The sequence below is a fragment of the Saimiri boliviensis genome, chromosome 3 (assembly GCF_048565385.1).
Source record: "Saimiri boliviensis isolate mSaiBol1 chromosome 3, mSaiBol1.pri, whole genome shotgun sequence".
Classification (NCBI taxonomy): domain Eukaryota; kingdom Metazoa; phylum Chordata; class Mammalia; order Primates; family Cebidae; genus Saimiri; species Saimiri boliviensis.
This window is the reverse complement of record NC_133451.1, coordinates 128,452,840-128,475,374: the sequence shown is the minus strand read 5'-3', so window position 1 is coordinate 128,475,374 and position 22,535 is coordinate 128,452,840. Positions and strand designations below refer to the sequence as shown.

General features: G+C 33.1%; 1 protein-coding gene across 5 annotated transcripts in view; it reads right to left on the bottom strand.

Moving 5' to 3' along the window:
* Positions 1-1,167: 1,167 nt before the first annotated feature.
* FSTL5 (follistatin like 5) overlaps positions 1,168-22,535 on the bottom strand; it is a 790,158-nt gene continuing 768,790 nt past the window's right edge. For all 5 annotated transcript variants that reach the window (XM_074396781.1, XM_039479107.2, XM_039479105.2 and 2 more), the window contains one exon: positions 1,168-3,706. In XM_074396781.1, coding sequence (XP_074252882.1) covers positions 3,004-3,706 — 703 coding nt within the window. In that variant the 3' untranslated portion in view covers positions 1,168-3,003. The remainder of the gene's footprint in view (positions 3,707-22,535) is intronic.

The window sequence follows — 22,535 nt, the reverse complement described above, 5'->3', positions numbered from 1 at the left end:
CCTTAATGGGACTTATTTTAAAAAATTTGCTTTCAATGTAATTGTCATGCATTAAAGGTCATAAACTCATGTTTTTGCAAAAGTCACCTAAGTAATTCCATTTCCTCCAATTTCATTATTCTTCAGTTAAATTTTAAATCCAACAAAAAGAGCATAAATTTTAAAAAATATTGTTTTCACTATCATTTCTTTTTTTTTAGAAATTAGTTTTTCAGTATCTACAGAAGCAGTAAAGAAATTATAATATTGATACAAAAATTTGGATTAATTCCAAATTTTTTAACTAGTTTCAATCCTCACCTTTATCCCTTAAAAGCTGTTTACAGCCTACTTTGTCTTACTTATATAAACAATTTTAAAATAAATCATTTATTTTCTTTTTCAGTTTTGCTCAATGACCTCCCTACATTGTATTTTCATTCTTGCTTTCATACCTTTACTCATTCCATGCCTGTCATTGCTATAATTTCATTTTTTTTTTCTTTTGTCTGTTAACAATCTACACTTTGGGGTTACAGCTTCCTTTTAAAGCAGTTTACTCATCATTTTATCCTAGTTTTTCTTCACTTTCACTTTTTGCACACACCCACATCAGTGCTGATAAGACTGTTTAACAGTACACTTTAATCAGTTTGTGCATAGAATCATACCCTGTATCCTATTACTTACTCAACCTTTTACTCTATCTTTGAAGAAAGAAACATCTATTTCTGATATAATTGTAGCATAAATGTTCATCTGATTTTTTAAAGCTCACAAATATCAGTATTTTAACAATCAGAATGTATTTAAAAAGTGACTCAATATTTGTATGATTAATGCTGTAAGGTTATGGAAAGAAAAGCATACTCTTCTGAGTATAATTTTGATATTCCAGTTCAATATTTTTAATGAATACACAAGAAAAGAAGGGATTCTATAGAAAAAGACATCATGTCATGAATCCATGCCTTGCTGTAAACATTGAATAATAAAGGGATATTCAATTTAGATTTTTTATAAAAAGGCAAACTAACTTCTTTTTCCTTGATTGATCTCAGTTTACTTTACCGTCACCTGATCTCATCACTTTAAGAATAATGTAGAGTGCTACACTATATCTGAAGCATTGGGAGAATTTTTTAAAAAACTTTATGCATATTAAATCAATGACTGAACTCTCAAGGGTTAAAACGTAAGAGGTTTATTCTCCTTTTATCAAGCAATGTCTACAGACAGAGCATCCACATGATATAAGCTACAAAAGAGGAATGTATGCGACACTTATATTAAATCATTAAGTCACAGACATTTTATATGATTCATGTTCACAAGGAAGAAAACTGCGAAAAAGTAAAGCAGATTCGATAAGTAGAAACATAAGCTGATTTTTGTTGTTTATTAAATCTACCTCGCATGATGTTTCAGCTAAGAAGAAATCCACTGTATCACACAGCTCAGGATGCTATATACACGTAAGATATTAGACACTATAAAATTTCAGGTTTCTAAGCAGTTTTACACAATTTAAACTTGAGTAAAATTTGTATATTTAAAAAAGACCTTATTGGATTACCTTAAGTAAACAGAGGTCATTTCAACAGCCCGTTAACATTTTTGCAACAAGAAAAACAAAAATAGGTATGAAGATTTTCAAAACATGTATGCTATTACTTTAAGCCTGGATAATTATCTGCTCATTTTAATAAATCAGCCCTCTAGTTTTAAGCTGCTGAAGCTGGCCTTCTCGATTCCTCTTAAATCAGAATAGAAGCAACAATTTTTACTTCTCTACAGTGTCTCAGGTAGGAGGATTAGTTAAGTTTCAAATTAGAGCACATAGTGAGAAGGTGCTTTTAGGATTACATAGGAGATGAATTAAAGAAATCATTTGGGGAAATTATTTGGAATAAAGGTTTTTGATACATTATATTTAAATAGCAAAATCGATGGAGAAGTATATCTTTACTTACCACTGTGGGGCTACCCCTTTAATCTCAACTTATATTACTAATTCTTCTAAGCAACTAATACCTCATCAATTCTATTGCCAGTTTTCTTTTTCCTAGGTGTTAATTTCTCTTATTTGGCTTACTTTAGCAGTCCAAGGTAAATGTTTCTTTTTTTTAGAACCTAAAGCTCCTGATGATGCAATATTGGGCTACATGAAACTATCTATTAAGAAAGAGTCTATTCTGCTAGTAATAAACATCTGTAGGCAGTTGACATCCCAGACAAACTTGCATTAAAAATATAATGCACTCTAGTGATTGATAGCAAAATGAGTAGATAGCAAATATTTTGATTGTAATTATTTTTTCTCCCTTCCTCCCCATTTTCTATAGCATGCTGCAGACTATACATTAAATGTCAAGTAGAGATTGATACCTGCATACAACCTAAGGCCAACATATGCCTTCAACTGATACTTCATTGAGGGTTAGACAAAAGACTGACGGCAGGATCTGGCTCAAGAGATGTTTTCTAACAACAAGAGATTTATAGTTATGAGGGCATTTAGTATGCAGGTTTTAGTCTTCTTTTTCCTCCTGTGACATTCCCTTCAAGGCACAAAATATTATAAACAGTGGACAGGACCGAATGTTTTGAATTAAGAATTTTAGGGTTCCACAACACGTTTTATTTCTTGTTTAATCATACCAAAAGGACAGAGAAAAAAAATAAACTACCCTCAAAATAAAATAATGCTTAAGTTATCTGAAATTCCCTGCAGTTTAGTTTTTTAAATGATTTACATCCTATTTTATTGTTTAAAGCATAATTACACATTTGATTCTTGTGACTCATGTGATTTCTCATTAAATATTGCGGTAAATATTTCTAATTAACCAATATTAATAATTGTGTAGGTCTTAGTCAAAAACAATTTACTTTATTTGGGCCAACCAAGTAAATTTTGTTTGGCTAGGATATAAACTTGGAAAGTTAAGTTGCAAATTTAAACAGTGGATTAAGTGCAATGCATTGTAAAACTCTTCATTCAATAATTGTATCACAGGGCTTTTAGGCATCTCCAACCCAAATGACTGTATTTCCTTTCTCTACTTCAGTGATCTCACAGTTTAATTTATTGAGTCGTCCATCTAGTATAAAGAGAGAGTCCTTGGAAGGTGTCATCAGATATTGACCGAACAAGCCACTGTCCTGGATTTGCCTGTTTTTCCGGCTCCACGGCCATTCCTCTGCCTTGAGTGGTTCCTTGAGACTCTTTATCATCTTGACCTTCCCAGAAGAGAGCTCTACAAAGAGGACATCAGTTTGTGTGCTTGAACTACCGTAGATGTTATATTGGTGGGCTTCAGTAAAGGATGGCTGAAATGCTAGGTCAGATATGTGCAGATTTGTGTGAATATCAAAAGCCTCCTGTATTTCTCCTCTGATGGTGATATATTGAACCCTTACAAGACCTTTCACGTCATTAATGCTGACAAGGTAGTGGCCATCTGGAGAAACATACGGGGTGCCCGTCACATCGCTATTGAATCCAATGACTGAGTCAGTTACACCGTCCACCATGACCTGTGGGGGAACTGCCCCGGTGCTGTCAGGTTTGCAGCCCACGAAGTAGTAGCCTCCCAAGTGTGTATAAGCCAGGGACTGAGGAACACACTTATAGTCCTTCAAGTTAATTGTCTTGATGTATGACATGGTTTCAAGATCAATTTTTTGTAGTGCAGCTTCATCTTTATGAAGAATAAATCCAAATCTGAAAAAAAAAAATCTGAGTTAGACAGGAAAAACAATGGAGTTTTTACCTTAAGAAAAAACGGTATACAGGTGGAAAGGTCCATTGCAAGCCCAGGATCTAATTGTCAGGCAAGGCAGAAATTTGTGTTACAACTGTGCTAGAATTAATGTTTAGCTTGTGCCACTCTCCTTCTTTCTCTAGGTCATTCTTTCATTACATCCAAATCATTATAACTCATGCCGTAGAAAGAAAAATAATTAAAAGCAATACATCTAGTTAATTGCAGCAACAAATTTTTCTTTTAACATAGAGGGGAAGAAGTATACATTATTTCAAAAGTCTGTAAACCATCTGATCTTAAATAAACTTGGTTAACTATTGCCAAACCCAACAAGAGTAAAAGGCTTGAAAATATATCAGTTTCATTCATTTCATTTACTTCTTATATTGTCTTTTGACCATTAAATAAATGTGACACTCATCATTATTTAGATAAATTTAAGTAGAACATTTTTCAACCTTTCCATGTTTATATTGTTATTTTTCATGATATGCCTGCATTTTATTTATTATCCTATAATGAATAAGGAAGAACTTTATTTTTATATTAAGGCCAATTAAACAATTTTCGTTTGTTTGTTTTGTTGGCCTTAAGTTATTTCAGTACTTTTCAAAGCATATGTGCTAAATGTTGGCTAATAATTATCAGAGATACCTGTACAAGTATAAATATAGTTTTAAACTCACCTAGAACACAGGGAGCTTTCTAGCAAAAGTAAGTTAAACAAGACACAATGAAATAGAAACTATTAAACAAAATTATATCCAAAGTAGATTTGGTCAACGGAATTGTAAAGGACTTTTATTTATGTTTTAATTTACAATATTGATTAAGTCACCTCATAATAGTTCTAAAAGCTCATAAAAATAAAAATAGAGAAATATTTTTCCATTCACTGTGTTCATAAGTAAAACAATGAAATGACCTTATTATAAGTATCAAGATAAAGCAAAACAAAAACTCTAAAGGTAGCCAATTACATTATCATCACCTGTGTAATTATCTTTACACTAATTATCACGTATAGTTTTATTTCTGTAAAAAAAATGACAATTTCCACACATAGTACAAAATATGGTGCAATTTGGGTAATATCTCCTTAAAATGTCAAATGTAAGCATTTAGTAAGCTCAAAAATATAAATAAACTTATACATTAAATATCATAGAAAAATAAAATAAATATTTTCAAAAATCAGTCCCATTTTGCAATTGCAGAGGAAAAGGAGTGCCTAAGCACAGATGATTTACAAAAATAGACACAAAATTGGAATTGCTTTCATTCTTCTTACCTTAAATGTGGTTGACAAACCATATTATCCTTTTAGCTATATTTAAAATTTATGATGAGATTATTTGTTGTCATTGGAGAAGTACAAATTCTTCTATATGAAAGATAATTTGCAATATTTATAAAGCTTTCTTAAATATTTGTTAAACAACTAGTAAATTCAAGACACTAGGAGTGTATTGGAGATCAACATAACTCTCCCTGTCTCCAGTAAGTCTACAGATTTTGAGTGGTAACAAAGTGAAACAGGGCTAGTGAATAAAACTTGATACTCGACGCCAGAAGCGGTGGCTCAAGCCTGTAATCCCAGCACTTTGGGAGGCCGAGGCGAGTGGATCACGAGGTCAAGAGATCAAGACCATCCTGGTCAACATGGTGAAACCCCATCTCTACTAAAAATACAAAAAATTAGCTGGGCATGGTGGCACGTGCCTGTAATCCCAGCTACTCAGGAGGCTGAGGCAGGAGAATTGCCTGAACCCGGGAGGCAGAGGTTGCGGTGAGCCAAGAAACAACTTGATTTTCGTATTCTGCTATTCTATTATCTAATTTAATAACTATTTCTTGTTCCATATATTTGAAATGGCAAAAAGCAACATATTTGAAAATAATATTTTGAGTGTATCTCTGAATCATGCCCACCACTGGCAGCTTACTTGCTAGCTTTTTATCTATCCTGTCCTTAATAAATGTGTTTGTGTCTTTTCAGTAAATACAGCTCATACCGCACCCATTCAGGATAAATTTTTAGTCTTGATTATGATCGTATAAAGAAACATTCACACTGTTGATAATTACTTATAAATATTTTCATTTAAATATTAATGCCTGGTACATAAGCATAGTGTAGTATTTTTAAAATCCTATCTGAATATTAATGTATAAAAAAAATCTTCAAACTGTCAACTGAGTCCCATATTTCTGTCTCTGCATCAAAAAATCATAAACATCTTAAGTATCACTATGTAATCTCAGATTTGTCTGATAAAATAACTCCATTTACTATAAACAAAAATAAAATATTTTTCTATTAATGGACCACCGTTAAGGATATATAGGTGGGTAAATATATTGGTATTATTTGAAAATCATGAATTATGGTGAAAAACATCTTTTTTGTTATAAATTGTACATGAGCCCAGAGGAAAAGCCGTGATACGTTCATTGAATAAAAGCAATAAGCCAAACAAGATTTGGCATTTCAGCTCTCCTCTTAACCTTGAGTCTTCTAGTTCCTTTGGGCTAGATTTCTGAATGCTAATGAGGAAGAATGAGACAAGCTCTCTTTACTCCTGAACAATTTTAACTTTGATACTATCAAATGTACTCAAGTTGTCTGTGATAAAATCCAGCTACTTTTGGAAGTAATTAAAGATTTAAAAAATGGTCCAGTTAAAAATGCAGAAGATCCATGAGGGGTGATAAAATTACATCTATTCTGGCATCTGCATTGTATCTCCTTTAGGGCTAGAGATATAGCTACATAAGCAGATGCATGAGAATGCCTGCAATTTTTCACCACTGATTTATTGGTTAGGAAGTGGTGTCTCTAATTCAAAATTTCCCCTAGTACAGATTGATATTCAGAAGTCTCCCACTGTTCATTAGTCTCTGATTAATATTTACGAGGCTCTCAACTTTCATGCTGCTTAGTATAATAAAATCCTGCACAGTGTTAGGTCTAACATAGTTTTTCTAGTATTTGTCAGAATGTATACAGAAAGTTGCAGACTGAGAAATAAGAGAGTTAAAATTGCCTCTTAAAATCACTGCTTTTTCTGAGAAATTAATGCCCCTAGGAAAGTATGGGCTCTCTGCATAGCGTTGTGTGGACTGTCAAATTTGGTGAAAAGAGTTATAGTAACTTTTTACTTCCAAATCGTTTTCTGTTTCTGAATGTCTAATCAATGTGGTTTATTATAAAGTTCATAAAGGCCTCAACTTTAATTATTGCTTTTATGATTTAGGCTAATATTCTGAAATGATTTGGATGAAGTAAGGGCTTTCATTTCAAGCTAACTTATTTTCATGATCTGGATTTTCAAAATAATAGACCTTACATAAATGTGACCTTATGTAAAGTCCTTGACTTCCAGGAGTTCCAATTTCCTCATCAGCAGGAAAAGGATAAAAATACTACCTTCTCTGAGGATGATAGTAAATGCATGTATATAACCAGACATGCAGTAGATTCTCAATAAATAGAAAGTGCTAGTCCTTTACAACTTGAATAACCTTATTTTCCAATTATTAACCACATAAAACATTTTCTATGGGACAACAGATTATTATAACCGATGAGAAAAACAAAACAAACCTATTATATTTTTTTGTGCAGCTAATATTTGCACAGTATTAAAAATAAATAGTGTTACCCCAGTGTGGCTATAATTTTCCATTCATATATGTGAGAGAGATCAGATTGACAACAAAAATACATGTTTTTATTCTTGCTCTCACTTGTGCCAACAGTGTTTATGTCCAGTCCACATATTGGTTTATCACCAAATATCTCACATTGTTAAAAATGAAGACAGTCTAGCTCACTCCACCTCCACCTTCATTAGAGGCACTGCTTCAGAACTTACTGAGAACATAGAGGAGTAGGCTGTGGTGGACTAGGTGAACCTGAGCTCTGCACAGATGATGAGATTTGAAATAGATCCTGGGCTTACTCGAGAATATTTGCTGAAAGTCACAAAAAATGTTCTGGCTTACTTTAGGACCTCGATATCTATGGATATGGAGAGTCATAGTCAGAGTTTATGTTATGGCAATTCAAGAGACTTGTAAGGGAAGTTATTTGGCAGAGGAAGGAAGAGAACAGTTTTGAGATGCATGGTTGAAACACCGCAAAGCCTGATAGAGTCAGTGCTTGAAGGTCTCCACATCCCAAAAATCCAGTCAGCGGTCGTTGCAATTGAATAATGAATAGTTTCCCATGTACTTTGCTCAGTCCCTGATCACACAGTCTCATAAAACAGGATTCCAGTCACTGTTACCTGAGCACTTGCCATGTTACAGTGTTCCTATTCTCTTTTCAAATTAATCACCTGAGATGCTACTGAAGAAATCTCATGATTGCAAGCAATTCTTGTGTAAATTTGTTATGGTCATCACCAAGAGCAATGTCCTCATATGGTCCCAGATCCACTAAAGCTCGTAAGTAAAGAACTCTGTAAGATTTGCACAATAACAATTTTTGTGTCTCCTGGGTCTTAACACAGCATGAACCACCTCCAGAGTCCTTGGACTTGTCATCTCAACTGTTCTTCTTACTGCTGATTTTCAGTGTTTAACCACTGTGGCTCAACCTCCATACAAATAGCTGGGAAAGGACCAAATACTTCCTCTCCATTCCTACATGATCGTCTTCCTCAAACCCCATCACCTACACCACCTCAGATTTCAAAACCAGTCTTTGCATGCACATTAATGGTTGCAAATGAAAATTAATGAGTGGTGACTGGTTGTATTTGAGGAATGAGTTAGCCAGACACTCTATCCTGTTATAAACACCAATAGTGTTGCAACTCACATCTAAAACAAAAGCATTTTGAAAGCTGTTCTGATGTCCCAATTATTCAAGCCATATTCTTTGAAAAAAATTTCCAGAATCACAGAATTTGACCAGCCATAGGAACTTGTATGATGGAAATTTTACTTGTGAAGGCTTAAACCCAAAACACATGATGAAGTGGTTAGTGTTTCATAAATAAGTGTGGATAGGATTATTAATATCTAGCTTTTCTTATGAGATTATAAATGTCATGCTTTTCTAACTGAAAGGTAAAAAATGCTGAACATTTAAGATACTATAATCATAATTTTTTCCATATGCATATTAATATGTAAACCCACACATACAATATGCTGTTTCAATGATATCTTCCATTACGCTACAGCTGACACAGTATTTTCATGGACATAAACCATAAATCTGACATGAGTTATCATTCATTTGTTTATGAATAAATATAAAGGAATTTATATTTAGTTATTTTCCATTATCCCACACCAACCCTTGTAAGAAAAGATTGAATACTCTTCCTCTTCTTACTCAAGTACCAGAAGATTTAGTTTTTATCTGAACATCATCACATAAATAGTTCAGTAAAACAAATTTGTTTACAAACAGTGGTCACATTCAGGTTTGGGAGAAGGGAAGCAGAGAGAGACAGAATTGCCACATTTAGTAAAGATTTATTACGAGAGAAAGGACAGTTTCTCAATGGTCCTAATGCTTAGATGTTTTTGAGAAACTACAGCATTTTGAAGTTTTCTGTTTCCAAAGCACAGAATGTACTTCTATAAGTACCTTATAGAAATTCTACATTACACATTTTTGCTACATTACTTCTTTCTTAAATTTTCCTTTTAGAATTTTTCATTAAAAAAGTAGAATGTGCTTCTGAATATGGAAGTCCTCATTTTCTTTCAGTGTTCTATTTATTCTGATATGTAGGGAGTCTAATTGTTCTAGGCAAAATCAAAACTTAAATGCATAATTTAATTATAGAACATTCAGAATGTCTAATTGCTTAACAAAATTGGTATTGCAGTAGAAAGGTCTATCACCTCTAGTGAGTAATTGGTACATACGACAAAATCCGATTTTTAAATTTTAGATTTTATTTATTTATTTTTTGAAAAAAAAGTTTTACTCTGTTGCCCAGGCTGGAGTGCAGTGGCCTTATCTTAAGTAACTGTAGCCTCTGACTCCTGGGATCAAGGGAGTCACTGCCTCAGATTTCTGAATAGCTGGGACTAGAGGCATATACCAGCATGCCTTGATAATCTTCTTATTTTTTGTAGAGATGGATCTTGCTGTGTTGCCAAGGCTAGCCTTGAACTCCTGGATGGAAGGGATCCTCCCACCTTGGCCTCCCAGTGTGCTGAGATTATAGAAATAAACCACTGTGCCCTGCTAAAATCTACGTACATCACATATATTGTAGATTGTATTTCAGATATTAAAGCCCTCTATCTCTTTTTGAGGCGATTAAGAGCTTAGGACACAAAACTGACTACCGTGTTTTAAGGTGATATTTTATATAATTGGTTGTTCCTCCTACTTTGGGATTGAAAAAACAACCTGAAACTCTGAAAAGAGTAGCCTCCCTGGAATCACTCATTTTTCTGATTAAAGTGTGTTTTACGTAGAAGTTGATAGATTCAGAGGTGGCATAGCAGAAACAGAGTAAGCAATTAGAAGAGTGAGAAAATGTTTATAAAGTACAGTGGTAGAAACAGAAAAGTAAGATGAAACAAAGGCAAAAGCAAGGCTAGGCCCTGTGGCTCATGCCTGTAATCTCAGCACACTAGGAGGCCAAGACAGGTGGATCCCTTGAGGCCAGGTATTCAAGACCAGCCTGGTCAACATGGTGAAACCCCCTCTCTACTAAAAATACAAAAGTTAGCCAGGCATGGTAGCATGCACCTGTAGTCCTGGCTACTTGTGATGCTGATAAGGGAGGATCACTTGAACCCGGGAGCTGGAGGTTGCAGTGAGCCAAGATCAAGCCACTGCACTCCAGCCTGCAGGACAGAGTGAGACTCTGCCTCAAAAAAAGAAAAGCAAAACCAGTTTTAAGGTCTATTAATCAGTCAAAAAATATTATCAACGTGTCCATTTTAAACATGCAAGGCAGAAATAGTAAGTGAAAGAAAAGTTTTATGAAGAAGCAGTTTTTGCATGAGTTGGATTCTAGATACCCTATGACCAAATTCAATAATTATTCATAATCTACTATGCGTATACACTGTATAAAATACTATGAAAGAAACGGAGAGAAAATAAATGGTCTCTATCCTTAAGGTAGACTACAGTCAAGCAGCAGGGTGCTTCTATTCCTATGCCCTGACTTTCAGGGAAAAGTTTCAGAGTGTTTCTGGAATCTCTTCAAAGATGGGAGAAGGGATGGATGTAGCTACATCCTGACTTCAACTAATAAATTACATTTTTGTTATATTTGGCTTTTATTTGAAGAGAGAGTTTATATTGGTCTAGATCCCAGAAGAAAAGGGCAAATTCTAATTGGAATAAATCAAGACAGCACAACAAGGTGACTATTTGCAGAGACATGTCAACTGACCACAAGGGATAGTGCAGTAATATGAGGAGAGAACAATGAAGCTGTTATCACTGCTAGTCCTGGAAGAAAGGAGCTATTTGCAAATGTGTGCTTTGTGAGGAGCTGTGAACTCTGATCTGAGGAAACCACTGCTCTCTGCAAGTGAGCAAACAAGGAGCTTATGGCAGGGGCTAAGACTCTGGTCCCAGTTCTTGTAATCTCCAGTCAGACCTCTCATTTTCCAAGCCAACCCGTAACCAAATGAGCGAGGCTTTTGGGATGGAGGGCAAGGTGGAGAGGAGTGGAAAGTGCACATGGGGATGAAATGCAAAACAGATTTCCTTAGCTAAAGAGTCTGAAAAACTCAAGGCTAGTGAATGTATAGAGCTACATGGAATGAGAATTGTAACATGTGTATTTAGTTTCTAATTGGGATCGTTAGACAACTGATAAAGAAAAACTGTATCAACTTTGCAAGTTGAAGAACATAGATTTTTTTTTTAACTTTTTACCTGAAATGAATATTTAGGTAATATTCTCTTAATTCTGGTAAAGTTTTAGAAAATGGTTCTTAACATTTAATTATAGGTAAAATACATGTAATTTTAATCACCATGTAGTAAAGGTTACACACATGATCAATAATAGTTGCTGCATTATTTTCCTATTACCATTAACATTTTTTTCAGAGACACTAAAAGTGCATGAGTAATTATTGCTTACCAGACTATATAATCTACATAAAATAGTTTGTAATATATGTTTAGAAATTTACCTGGATCTGCTATTTTTTTAGAAAGTTTATCTTTTGGTTTGCATGTTTCAGGGTATGTGTAAATTAGGGAAAATAAGGTCAAAGTTGTGTTTTGTTTTTAAAGTCTCCAAATTACCTCTAAATAAACATTTGGAAGCATTTTAGACTTTGACTCCTATGTTTTATTTGAGCTATTCAATTAATGATTGGATTTATTTAACTATTATTGATTTAAGAATAGCCTTTTTGTAAATACCAAATTTTGAATCAAAGACAAGAAATAAATCCTGAAAGGATTTAAGTCACAAACAGATTCTAGAAGCGAGCATTCTGAAAACCTTAAAATGAACTAATTCTCCAGGTCAAAGGCTATTATCAAAATTATATTTTAGAACTAAAAATATAATACTAACCATTAAAACAATAAAATATGAAGATTTTTAGCAGATTAGAAATTGCAAAGAGGGGGCAAAGATGATATAATAGAGTATAGGTAATGCTAGAAAATCAACTATAAACCTACTGTTAAAATGGAATCATTCAAAATGTCAAGGGGCACAAAATAATATTCAGATATTAATATTTTATATATACAAAAACTAATTGAGAGAGAATGAGAAAAATGACTGACTAATATTAGCAACTAGAAAGGTAAAATATCTATAAACACTCAGAAACAGAAATACATTTTTCTTTATATTACAATTAAATATGACTAAAATAAGTAGAGATCCATCGTATTCCTTTAAAATATGTTAAAATTCAATCTATAAATTTAACATATGCTTTCAAAATATTAACATTTTGCAATTAGATTGGATGATTCTAAAATCTAAAACACTAATGCTGTTTAACCTGGTAAACTTACTATAAAGTTTATGAAAACCCTACTAAAAAAGAGTCAATAAATTTTGAGAAGAAAAATTGTGGGAGATTTATTCTCCTGCATATTCATACATATTATACAGGTTCTATAAGGAAAACAGTGAATAATTTATTTATGAAGAAAGAGAAAGACCAATGAAATAAACAGAACATTCAAATATACTACATATTTATAGGCTGCAAGTGGAAAGTAATGGACTATTCAATAAAATCGAGTCAATATAAAGGTACCTAAAGAGAGAAACAAACAGTTGAACTACTGCCTGAAATGCTAAATTGTTATAATAATGGTCTCCAACTAATCCTACCAGCCAGTATCAATGCCTTTGGGTAGTTCTCTCCCACACTGACTCTGTTTATGCCCATGGGACATAAACAGGAGGGATGCAGAGACTTGATCACTTAGGGATTTACTCTTAGAGTACCGTAGTCACTTTTCAAAGAATGTTGTATAGCATCACTGATGATTAAAAACAAAACAAAGCAAAACAAAACACACACACAGACACACAAAGAGAAGTCTACCCGTCCTAGGTATCTTAGCTGAGCTCAGCCACCAACCAATCCAAAAGTGACCGAAGTTACATGAACGCACACATGATGAATTTAGGTAAAATACGGTAGGCCAAACTATGGATTTCTATAGATGATTATAAAACAGTAGACTAAATATGTACGAAGCAACAAGAATATTTCTTCAAAATGTAGAATTGAAAGAAAATAAGTAAGACACAAGTGTGGTGACTCATGCCTGTAATCCTAGCACTTTGAGAGATCAAGGTGGGCAGATCACCTGAGGTCAAGTTCAAGACAAGCCTGGCCAACACGGTGAAACTCCATCTCTTTCTTTATTTCATTTGCTTGCTTATTATTCTTTTTTTTTTTTTTTTTTTTTTAGAAGGAGTTTTCACTCTTGTTACCCAGGCTGGAGTGCAATGGCGCGGTCTCAGCTCACCGCAACCTCCGCCTCCTGGGTTCAGGCAATTCTCCTGCCTCAGCCACCTGAGTAGCTGGGACTACAGGCACGCGCCACCATGCCCAGCTAATTTTTTGTATTTTTAGTAGAGACGGAGTTTCACCATGTTGAGCAGGATAGTCTCGATCTCTTGACCTTGTGATCCACCAGCCTCAGCCTCCCAAAGTGCTGGGATTACAGGCTTGAGCCACCGCGCCTGGCTAGGAGAGGCTTTTTAAAGCCAGATAAATGTCATATAAATTAAAAGCATAAAGCTTGATAAAGGTGACTATTACAAACAAACACATGAGAGAAAATATGACAGAAAACGTCAATATTCTGACTATAAAATGAATTATTAATAGTCAAAAGAAGAAAAGAACTGAAAAGAAAATGTAACAAAAAACGACTAGTACTCATATAGGGGAGGAATTAACGATCTATAAACATCAGAAGATTCACAACCTTATAAACAATTAGTTGAATGTAAATTAAACCTCTAAGAAGATATATTTATTTTCACCAATTAATTAGCAACAATAAAGTGTGTTAAGATCTGAAACTGGTAAAGATGTGAACAAATATAATATCTCATATACTATTGGTAGAAACAATTGTTTTAGGTTTTCTAGATAATAATTTGGCATTATTTCATAAAAGTTAAGTTGTGACTCTGCTTTGAAAAAGCAATAATGTATATCAGTATTTCCCCTTAATAAATGCTTATAAGTGACCACAAAGTAGCACGCACAAGGATATTTATTGCAGCACTGGTTGCAACAAGAAAATGTAGAAATATTCAAATTTAAAATAATAGAGAAATGCTTAAACTATGAACTTTCCATCAAATGAAATTCCACACTACGCTTGTAAAAATGATAGTGTATTAGTATTGACACAGAGATATCTCCAAAATTATTCATTTTTAATTTAATTCCAGATACAAAAATACTACATATTTTAATGCTCTTTTATGTAATTTCTTCAGTAAATAATCAGAGATTACTCAACAACCTGCCCCATTCTCCTAAAGTGCTAGGAGCCCTTATAACAATAAACTTTTACTTATTACCATATATACTTTTGCATGGGTTGGCTAGCACTTCTATGCATCAAAATATATAAAAAAAAATATTCAACCCCTGAATGCACCCAATCTTGTCTGATCTTGGAAGCTAAGCAGGGTCAGATCTGGTTAGTACTTGAATGGTAGAAAATATTCAACTTTTCAACTTAATTATTTTTTTAACTAAATGAAATTGTATCAGTTAGATATCATTTTAATTTCACAAATTAGAAGAACATAATTTTAAAGAGTGCTCAATGGAATTGACACTTTCTTCTATTCCTAATGGCAGTGTAACTCGTATGTACAAAATAATTAGTAATTAGCATGAAAGTTCTTCCACATATGTCTGCCGCTTGTGATACTGACTCGCTTCCTGGTCAAGTATTCTCAGGAAATAATAATAAATATGTATAAAACTTTATGCACAAGTACATTCTTATTATTATGTGTGGTAGGAAACATTTTAGGCAATTCCAAAGCCCAGATATAAATGAAGATTTATGGAAATGACAAATGATATAGCCACTTGGTGCAATAGAATACACATATTGCAAGGATGTTTCTTTTTTTCTTTTTTCTTTTTTTTTTTTTTTTGAGACAGAGTTTCTCCCTTGTTACCCAGGCTGGAGTGCAATGGCGCAATCTCGGCTCACCGCAACATCCGCCTCCTGGGTTCAGGCAATTCTCCTGCCTCAGCCTCCTGAGTAGCTGGGATTACAGGCACGTGCCACCATGCCCAGCTAATTTTTTGCACTTTTAGTAGAGACGGGGTTTCACCATGTTGACCAGGATGGTCTCGATCTCTCGACCTCGTGATCCACCCGCCTCGGCCTCCCAAAGTGCTGGGATTACAGGCTTGAGCCACCGCGCCCGGCGCGCAAGGATGTTTCTTAAACATATTTAAGACTCAATAAATTATATAAAATAGTGTATGAATGGTATTAAAAATAAAATAAGCAAAGTCTATGCATGGACGAAAGAGAAACATGCTCAGAGGTTAACTGTGGTTGTGGAAAACTGAATTAAAATTGTTTCGTTATGTTTTACAGTTGACCTTTGAACAACGTAGGGGATAGTGGCACTGATGCCATGCATGGTCAAAAACCTGATTATAACTTTTCCCTCCCCAAAAATGTAATTACTAATAACCTACTGTTGATCTGAAGCCTTATTAATACAAACATTCAATTAACACATATTTTGTATGTTACATAAGTTATATCCTTTATTCTTAAAATAAAGGAAGCTAGAGGAAAGAAAATGTTATTTAGAAAATCATAAGGAAGAGAAAATAAATTTACATTACTGTACTATATTTTTTTATTGCCATAAGTTTGCATTATCTGTTTACAACATGAATAGTCTGTCTAAAATGGCAGGCAACCATGGCTATAGACCTGAATCTACAGTACATATCAAGCAAATGAACTTTTTCTTTTAATGTCATGACTTTATTATGATCCTTGGGAGGACTTCCACATCACTTAGTGGTACTTTGTATGTGACTCAGTGTTATTCAAAGTTTATGGCATTGCATGGAACATGGTAAAAAATATTTGAACACTGTGGGTGAGTGATCATTGTTTACTGTGATACGAAATTTACTAGAGAAGATGAAATGCTCACGTAGAGTGGAGAAGATTGCATTTTAAGAGGGTACTCCCAACACTTAAGCTCACTGCAAGAGCAGTAGGAGGTGGCTGTTAAATAGTACAGTATGAACTACAGTTAATTTTATGCCTTCGTTATTTAATATTGAATATTGGTTTGTTTACATTTCTCTGGACTGTGAATGGCAAGTGATTCTGTGCATAAGTCTGGATACATTTTAACTTATTATAGTAGATTTGCATATATTTAATAATAGTAAATAGTAAAATAGACTAGTATCTAAATATGTGCTTCATATTCTATATAACTTTTATTTCATTTCTTCTTACTTGGTTGGTCTGAGAATTTTTTTCAAATTGTCCAAATCTCCAAAACAAATTTCAATATATTTATTGAAAAAACATCAGTGTATAAGTGAACCAATGTTCAAACTTATATTATTCAAGGGTCAACTGCATTTTAACTTGTCTGGTTTATGTTTGCATTCTTTGCTCAGTGGACATAAATTGCTTTTGTACTAACAAAAAATATATACATAGATACATAATTGGATGAGCAGATAAAAATATATGAGGTCTAGATAAATTTCAGATAATTCTCATAATTGCTCATCGTTTTAAACTTGAATGAACATGCGTTTCTAAGAATCCACATATATATATACAGACAGTACTTGATGCTTTGGTAAAAAGATTCATCCATATAAAATCCATCTTCAAGGAACTATAGGTTCAAGATATACGTGGTGAATCATTTACAAAATACCAGGATATGTTTAGATATAAAACTTAATAGAAATATTTATAAATAAAAAGATTCCTTACAGTATAATTGAATCAATGAGGGGAATAATACAACTATAAGTAAATAGTATAAGAAAAGGCATAGTAACTAAATATTAGATAGAGAAACAATGACAGCATTATAATCTATTATATAATATCAGCAAGTATTTTTTGTAGTACAATGACACTAAAAGTTTTCCAGGATAAAATGCTTGCAGGTATTATTTTAGTAAATAGAAGTGTACATGGGGAAACACCTTCTATAGTAAAATTGGAATAAATTATTTATTTTCTTAAGATACTATTCTATTGTTAATCAGAGATAATTTTTTATAGTTCCCTAAACTATTCTCTCCTTGAAAATCTATTTTGAATTTCAACCCAGCATTAACTAATTATTTTTCACAACTTCTGTACTCAAAATGACACCTTTGATAATTATCTTGACTCTCATTTTCAACAATATTTGATTATTTCCATTTTTAATTTTATCATGTGCAATTTAGTGACTGAACTTTGGAATTTAATATTGAATGTGGTTTTGCTGCAATTTTCTGAAAAGGTATAGTTATTTTAGAGATTGAACTAAGCACACAAAATACAGAGGTGAGGACAAACAAGACTGAAGTAGTTGAATATTATAACTACTTCATCCATTCTACTTGAAAACTGAATCTTATTAAATTTAGTATTTTTTCTCTGATGACTACTTTTTTAATTGACACAGTGATGTATGGAGAAACGTGGAGAACTTTTATGAGGAAGAAAGTAGAAGCAGAAAGCTAAAGTATGTTGATGATACTTATGTTGTAAGTCTGCCTCAATATCATCATTGCATTGGTTTAGATTTTGTTTGTATAATGGATTATGCTAAATTCAAGAATATTCCGATAATAAATTAGTTTTAAATATCTCAGTGTTTTAAATAATAAAATTTCTACAAATGGAAAAGAACTTATATAGATTGTTTATAATACCAAACTGAAAATTGGTTGCAATTCACTTGGATGGAAATTATATTGCTGTTACATGTTTAAAATATGTAATTAATGTTAATTAATTTATCACTTAATAATGATAGATATTTCTTATTTTGCTAATTGATTTTAAATTTCTTATAATTATGAGATTTGATATTTTCATTTATCCTAGGTATTTGTAAAGTGGTTTTCACATCTCTATATGACCATCAGTCAATTAAGTGTAGATGAAAGGCATAAAGGAACTCTTACTAGAACGATCTAGCTGCAGGGTTCTAGCTAATACTTTTGATGGAAGCCTGGCGGAAAAGAAAATGAAACACAAACACACACATTTCAGAAAATGCATGACTTGTAACAAAATGGCATCATTTAAAAATTTATGTGCAAAAGATATTTTTAGAATTATTTCAAATAAAATGAATGTTAATTATCACTAAAAATCTGAAATATTCATAATGTAAATTATTAATCACTTTGGATTAATTCTTCCCTTGAAGAATCTACACAGCTGAACTCTTCTGTATAATACTCAAAATATTAGGAGCTGAGCAATGCATTTTGAAAAAATGCCACATCTTGTTTTCTTTTCAGAATATATTTATAGCATCTACAGATTATGTAATTTCTTTTTATTTGAGTGATGGTATTCAGTAAGGTTTGTTCCTGTGAGGAAATTACTCAGATTCTCTTTGCTTATATGTCAACTAGTGTTCTTCCTTGTGTTGGCTGTACATACACTATATAATCCCCGTGCAATATTAGGTTGTTGGACTGGGTCTGATCTGCTACCACTTTTATAGCAGTTGCACGATCTTTTATACAGCTTTGAAAATGTGGATTCAAATCCCACTTAGGCCATCTACCATGCAATCATAGGCAAGTGATTTAGCTCTTCTTTGAACCCAATTTGTTTTTCTGAAAACATCAAAATAGTAATTAGTAATTTCCAATCAAAATCGTAATTAGTAACTTCCCAGAACTATTAATAATAATTAACAACAGTCAAAATATTGACTCAAAGCTTTAAATACTTAAACATCATAAAAATCACTACCATTTTTCCTATTCTTCCTAGAGGATTTCCTGATTTACAAACTTCTTAGGCACTAGAATTTCTTGCAGCCTTCACAAGACTAACACAGATTTTTTTTTAATGAAAAACAAGAGAAACTTTTAAAAAATTAAAAAGTCTGAAAAGGCTTTTAAAAATTTAAAGAACTACTGATTAATCCAGTAGATATGACCTACTTTATCACTATGGAAATGTGTCCAATGTAGGCTAGTTTTCTGCATTTTCTTCCTATAGTGTTCACCAGAAATTTTTCTGCTTTTATTCTATTATTAATCTATGTTTGAAAATAGAATTTATTCCACCTTTTGTTCTCTTATAAGAAAAATAACACAGGATTTATAATAGGAAATTGCACAAATGTCTTCTTCAGCAAGAGGGATAGGTATAACCTATGTTGGTGCCATAGCATTTTCCAGTGGTCTAGTTATTGGAAAAATCATATGCCTAGAAGATGGTTAAAGCAAATGACATCACTACTCATTCCATTTTAAATAAAAAAAAAAATACGGATTTCACTAAATGCCATCAGCAAAAACAATTTGGAAGTAAATTCCAAGGATCTGTCCTCCACAAAAATGTAATAAAGACTGCCAGAGTCAACTTTGGAGCCTGGGAAAGTCGTCAAAGATTTACAGCAGCAAAGCCTATACGAGTCAAGAAAAAGTCTAATTAAGCACATTAAGTGAACTCTGTGGCATTTCAACTTAACCTAGCCTTGCCTCATTCCTCTTCCTAAGTGGTAGCAGTCTCGAAAATAGAAGCCCACATTCCCAGTGTGGTTACCTGATTGCAGAGTTAGCAGAGTGGAACTTGTTGCCAAGTGACTGTGTTTGTGCATTTTTACTAGTCTTAAAGTTCCCTGAAGTACTAATGCAAGGTGCTTGCCTTTGTTTTGCTCACCACAAGAAAACTCTCTTAATGAGGAGAAACAGCTAAGCAGAGGGTGTTAATGAAAAATATCAAGAGGCAAATGAAAAAGCTATTGAAGCCTGAGTCAATTGATTACAATTGGGCCAATCAGTAGACATATTGGAAGCCCTGACAGAAAATTCTCAGGAGAGGATTATTTTAAAAAATGAAAACTTTGAAAATTCTTAATGTATAGTGCAGATCCCAGATAAGTAAGGCAGGACACATGTTCAGTGAGACCTAGAAGATTCTAAGCTTTTAGCTACCAATATCCTGCAGACTCATGTAAATAGGAAGTAAAGGCTAAGGAAGAGTTTTAAGTTTACCACTAACAGTGGAAAGAGTGCCTCAACATAGGTTCAATCCTGTGTTGGCCAGCAGACCAGACGTTTGTTTGTTTGTTTTATTTATGTATGTATGTATTTATTTGTTGGCTTTCAGGTATTTAGAAAATCTTTGTTAAACCACAAGCTGGAGTTTAAAACAAAATGTTATGCAATATATAAATAAATAAGAAACTATGGACAACATCCAGAAAAAAAAAAAAAGGAAATGAACACAAACTTTCTGAGGAAGAGCAAACATTGGAATAACTACACAAAAACTTTAACTCAGCCAATTAAAACTTTGCTCACAGCTGGGTGTAGTGGCTCACACTTGTAATCCCAGCATTTTGGGAGGCCAAGGTGGGTGGATCACCTGAGGTCAGGAGCTACAGGCCAACCTGAACAACATGGTGAAATCTCGTCTTTACTAAAAATATGAAAAAATTAACAGGGCATTGTGGCACGCACCTGTATTCCCAACTACTTGGGAGGCTGAGGCAAGAGAATCGCTTGAACTCAGAAGGTGGAATTTGCAGTGAGCTGAGGTTGCACAACTGCACTCTGACCTGGACAACAAGAGTAAAACTTTGTCTCAAAAACAAAACAAAACAAACAAACAACAACAAAAAAATTTGCTCATAGAGCTCAAGGCAAGCATGGATCAAAGAACAAACTAAACTAAAGGAAACTAGGAGAATGATTTATAAACAAGTAAAAATTAACAAAGAATCATACATATAAAAATGAGTAAATCAAAAATTCTGGAGCTGAAAATTATAATAACTTCGATGAAATATTTACTGGAAGTTTTCAGTAGCAGATAGGAGTACACAGAAGAAAGAATCAGCAAATTTGCAGAGGTAAATGAAATTACTCTGAAGACCAGGAAGAAGAAAAACAAATGGAGCCTAAAAGACCTATGAGACACTTACAAGTGTATCAAAATACCAGTTATGTAGTTTTCCAAAGAGAGAGGAGAGATCACGGAAAGTGTACTTCAAGAAATAAAGCCCAACATTCTCAACAACATTTTTTTTCTGGATGTTGTCCATAATTTGGACATTTTTTTTCTGGATGTTGTACAACTTTAATAAAGTACATGAATTTATACGTCAAATAACTACAAACATTCAAAGAAGAATAAATGCAAAGAGATCCACATGATAACATTTTGTACCCAAATTGTTAAAGAAAAAGAGAGAATCACCAAAGCACCGTGAAAGAAGTGACTCGTCATGAACAAAAGATCCTAAATAAGATTAACAACATAGTTATCATCAGAAGCCATGACGTCCAGAAAACGAGATGCTAGTTTCAAAGTGCTGAAAAAAAAGGTCTGTCAACCAAGAATTCTATATCTCACAAAACCATCCTTCAAAAAATTGAGGTGAAATCAAGACATTCTTAGATTTTTTAAAATTGAGAGAATTCACATTACTAGACTTATCACATAAGAAATTCTTAAAACTGTCCCACAGACTCAAGTGAAAAGACATTAGATAGACTTTGGACAAAATCCTATAAAACAGAAACTCCCAAACTTATATAATTCATGTAAAGTAACATGAATATATAAAGACACATGTAAATGTAATTACACAGGTAAAACAAGATAGGCAATATTATTGTGTTTTAGTTTTTTTATACCATGTTTTTGTTTTCATTTGCCTAGAAGTATTTTCAAACTTCCTTCTGATTTGTTATTTGACTCACTTTTTGCTTAGAGTGTGTTAATTTCTATGTATTTTTGAATTTTCCAGCTTTTTTTCTGATAGTGATTTCTATTTTTATTCCATTGTTTATTAAGAAGATACTTTGTGTAATTTCAATGTTTTAAAATTTATTAAGACTTGCTGTATGGCTTAATAAATGTTTTATCCTGGAGAATGTTCTGTATTTTCTTGAAAAAAAAATGTATAAGCTCTCCTTTGGAGGTATTAAGTTCTCCTTTGGAAGTAATACAGGTTCTCCTTTGGAGTTAATCAAGCCAAAATGCTGTTTGAGGGATGAAATTTTTCAAATATGTCTGTAAGTTCTGATTAGATTATAGTGTCATTAAAGTCTCATTTTTCT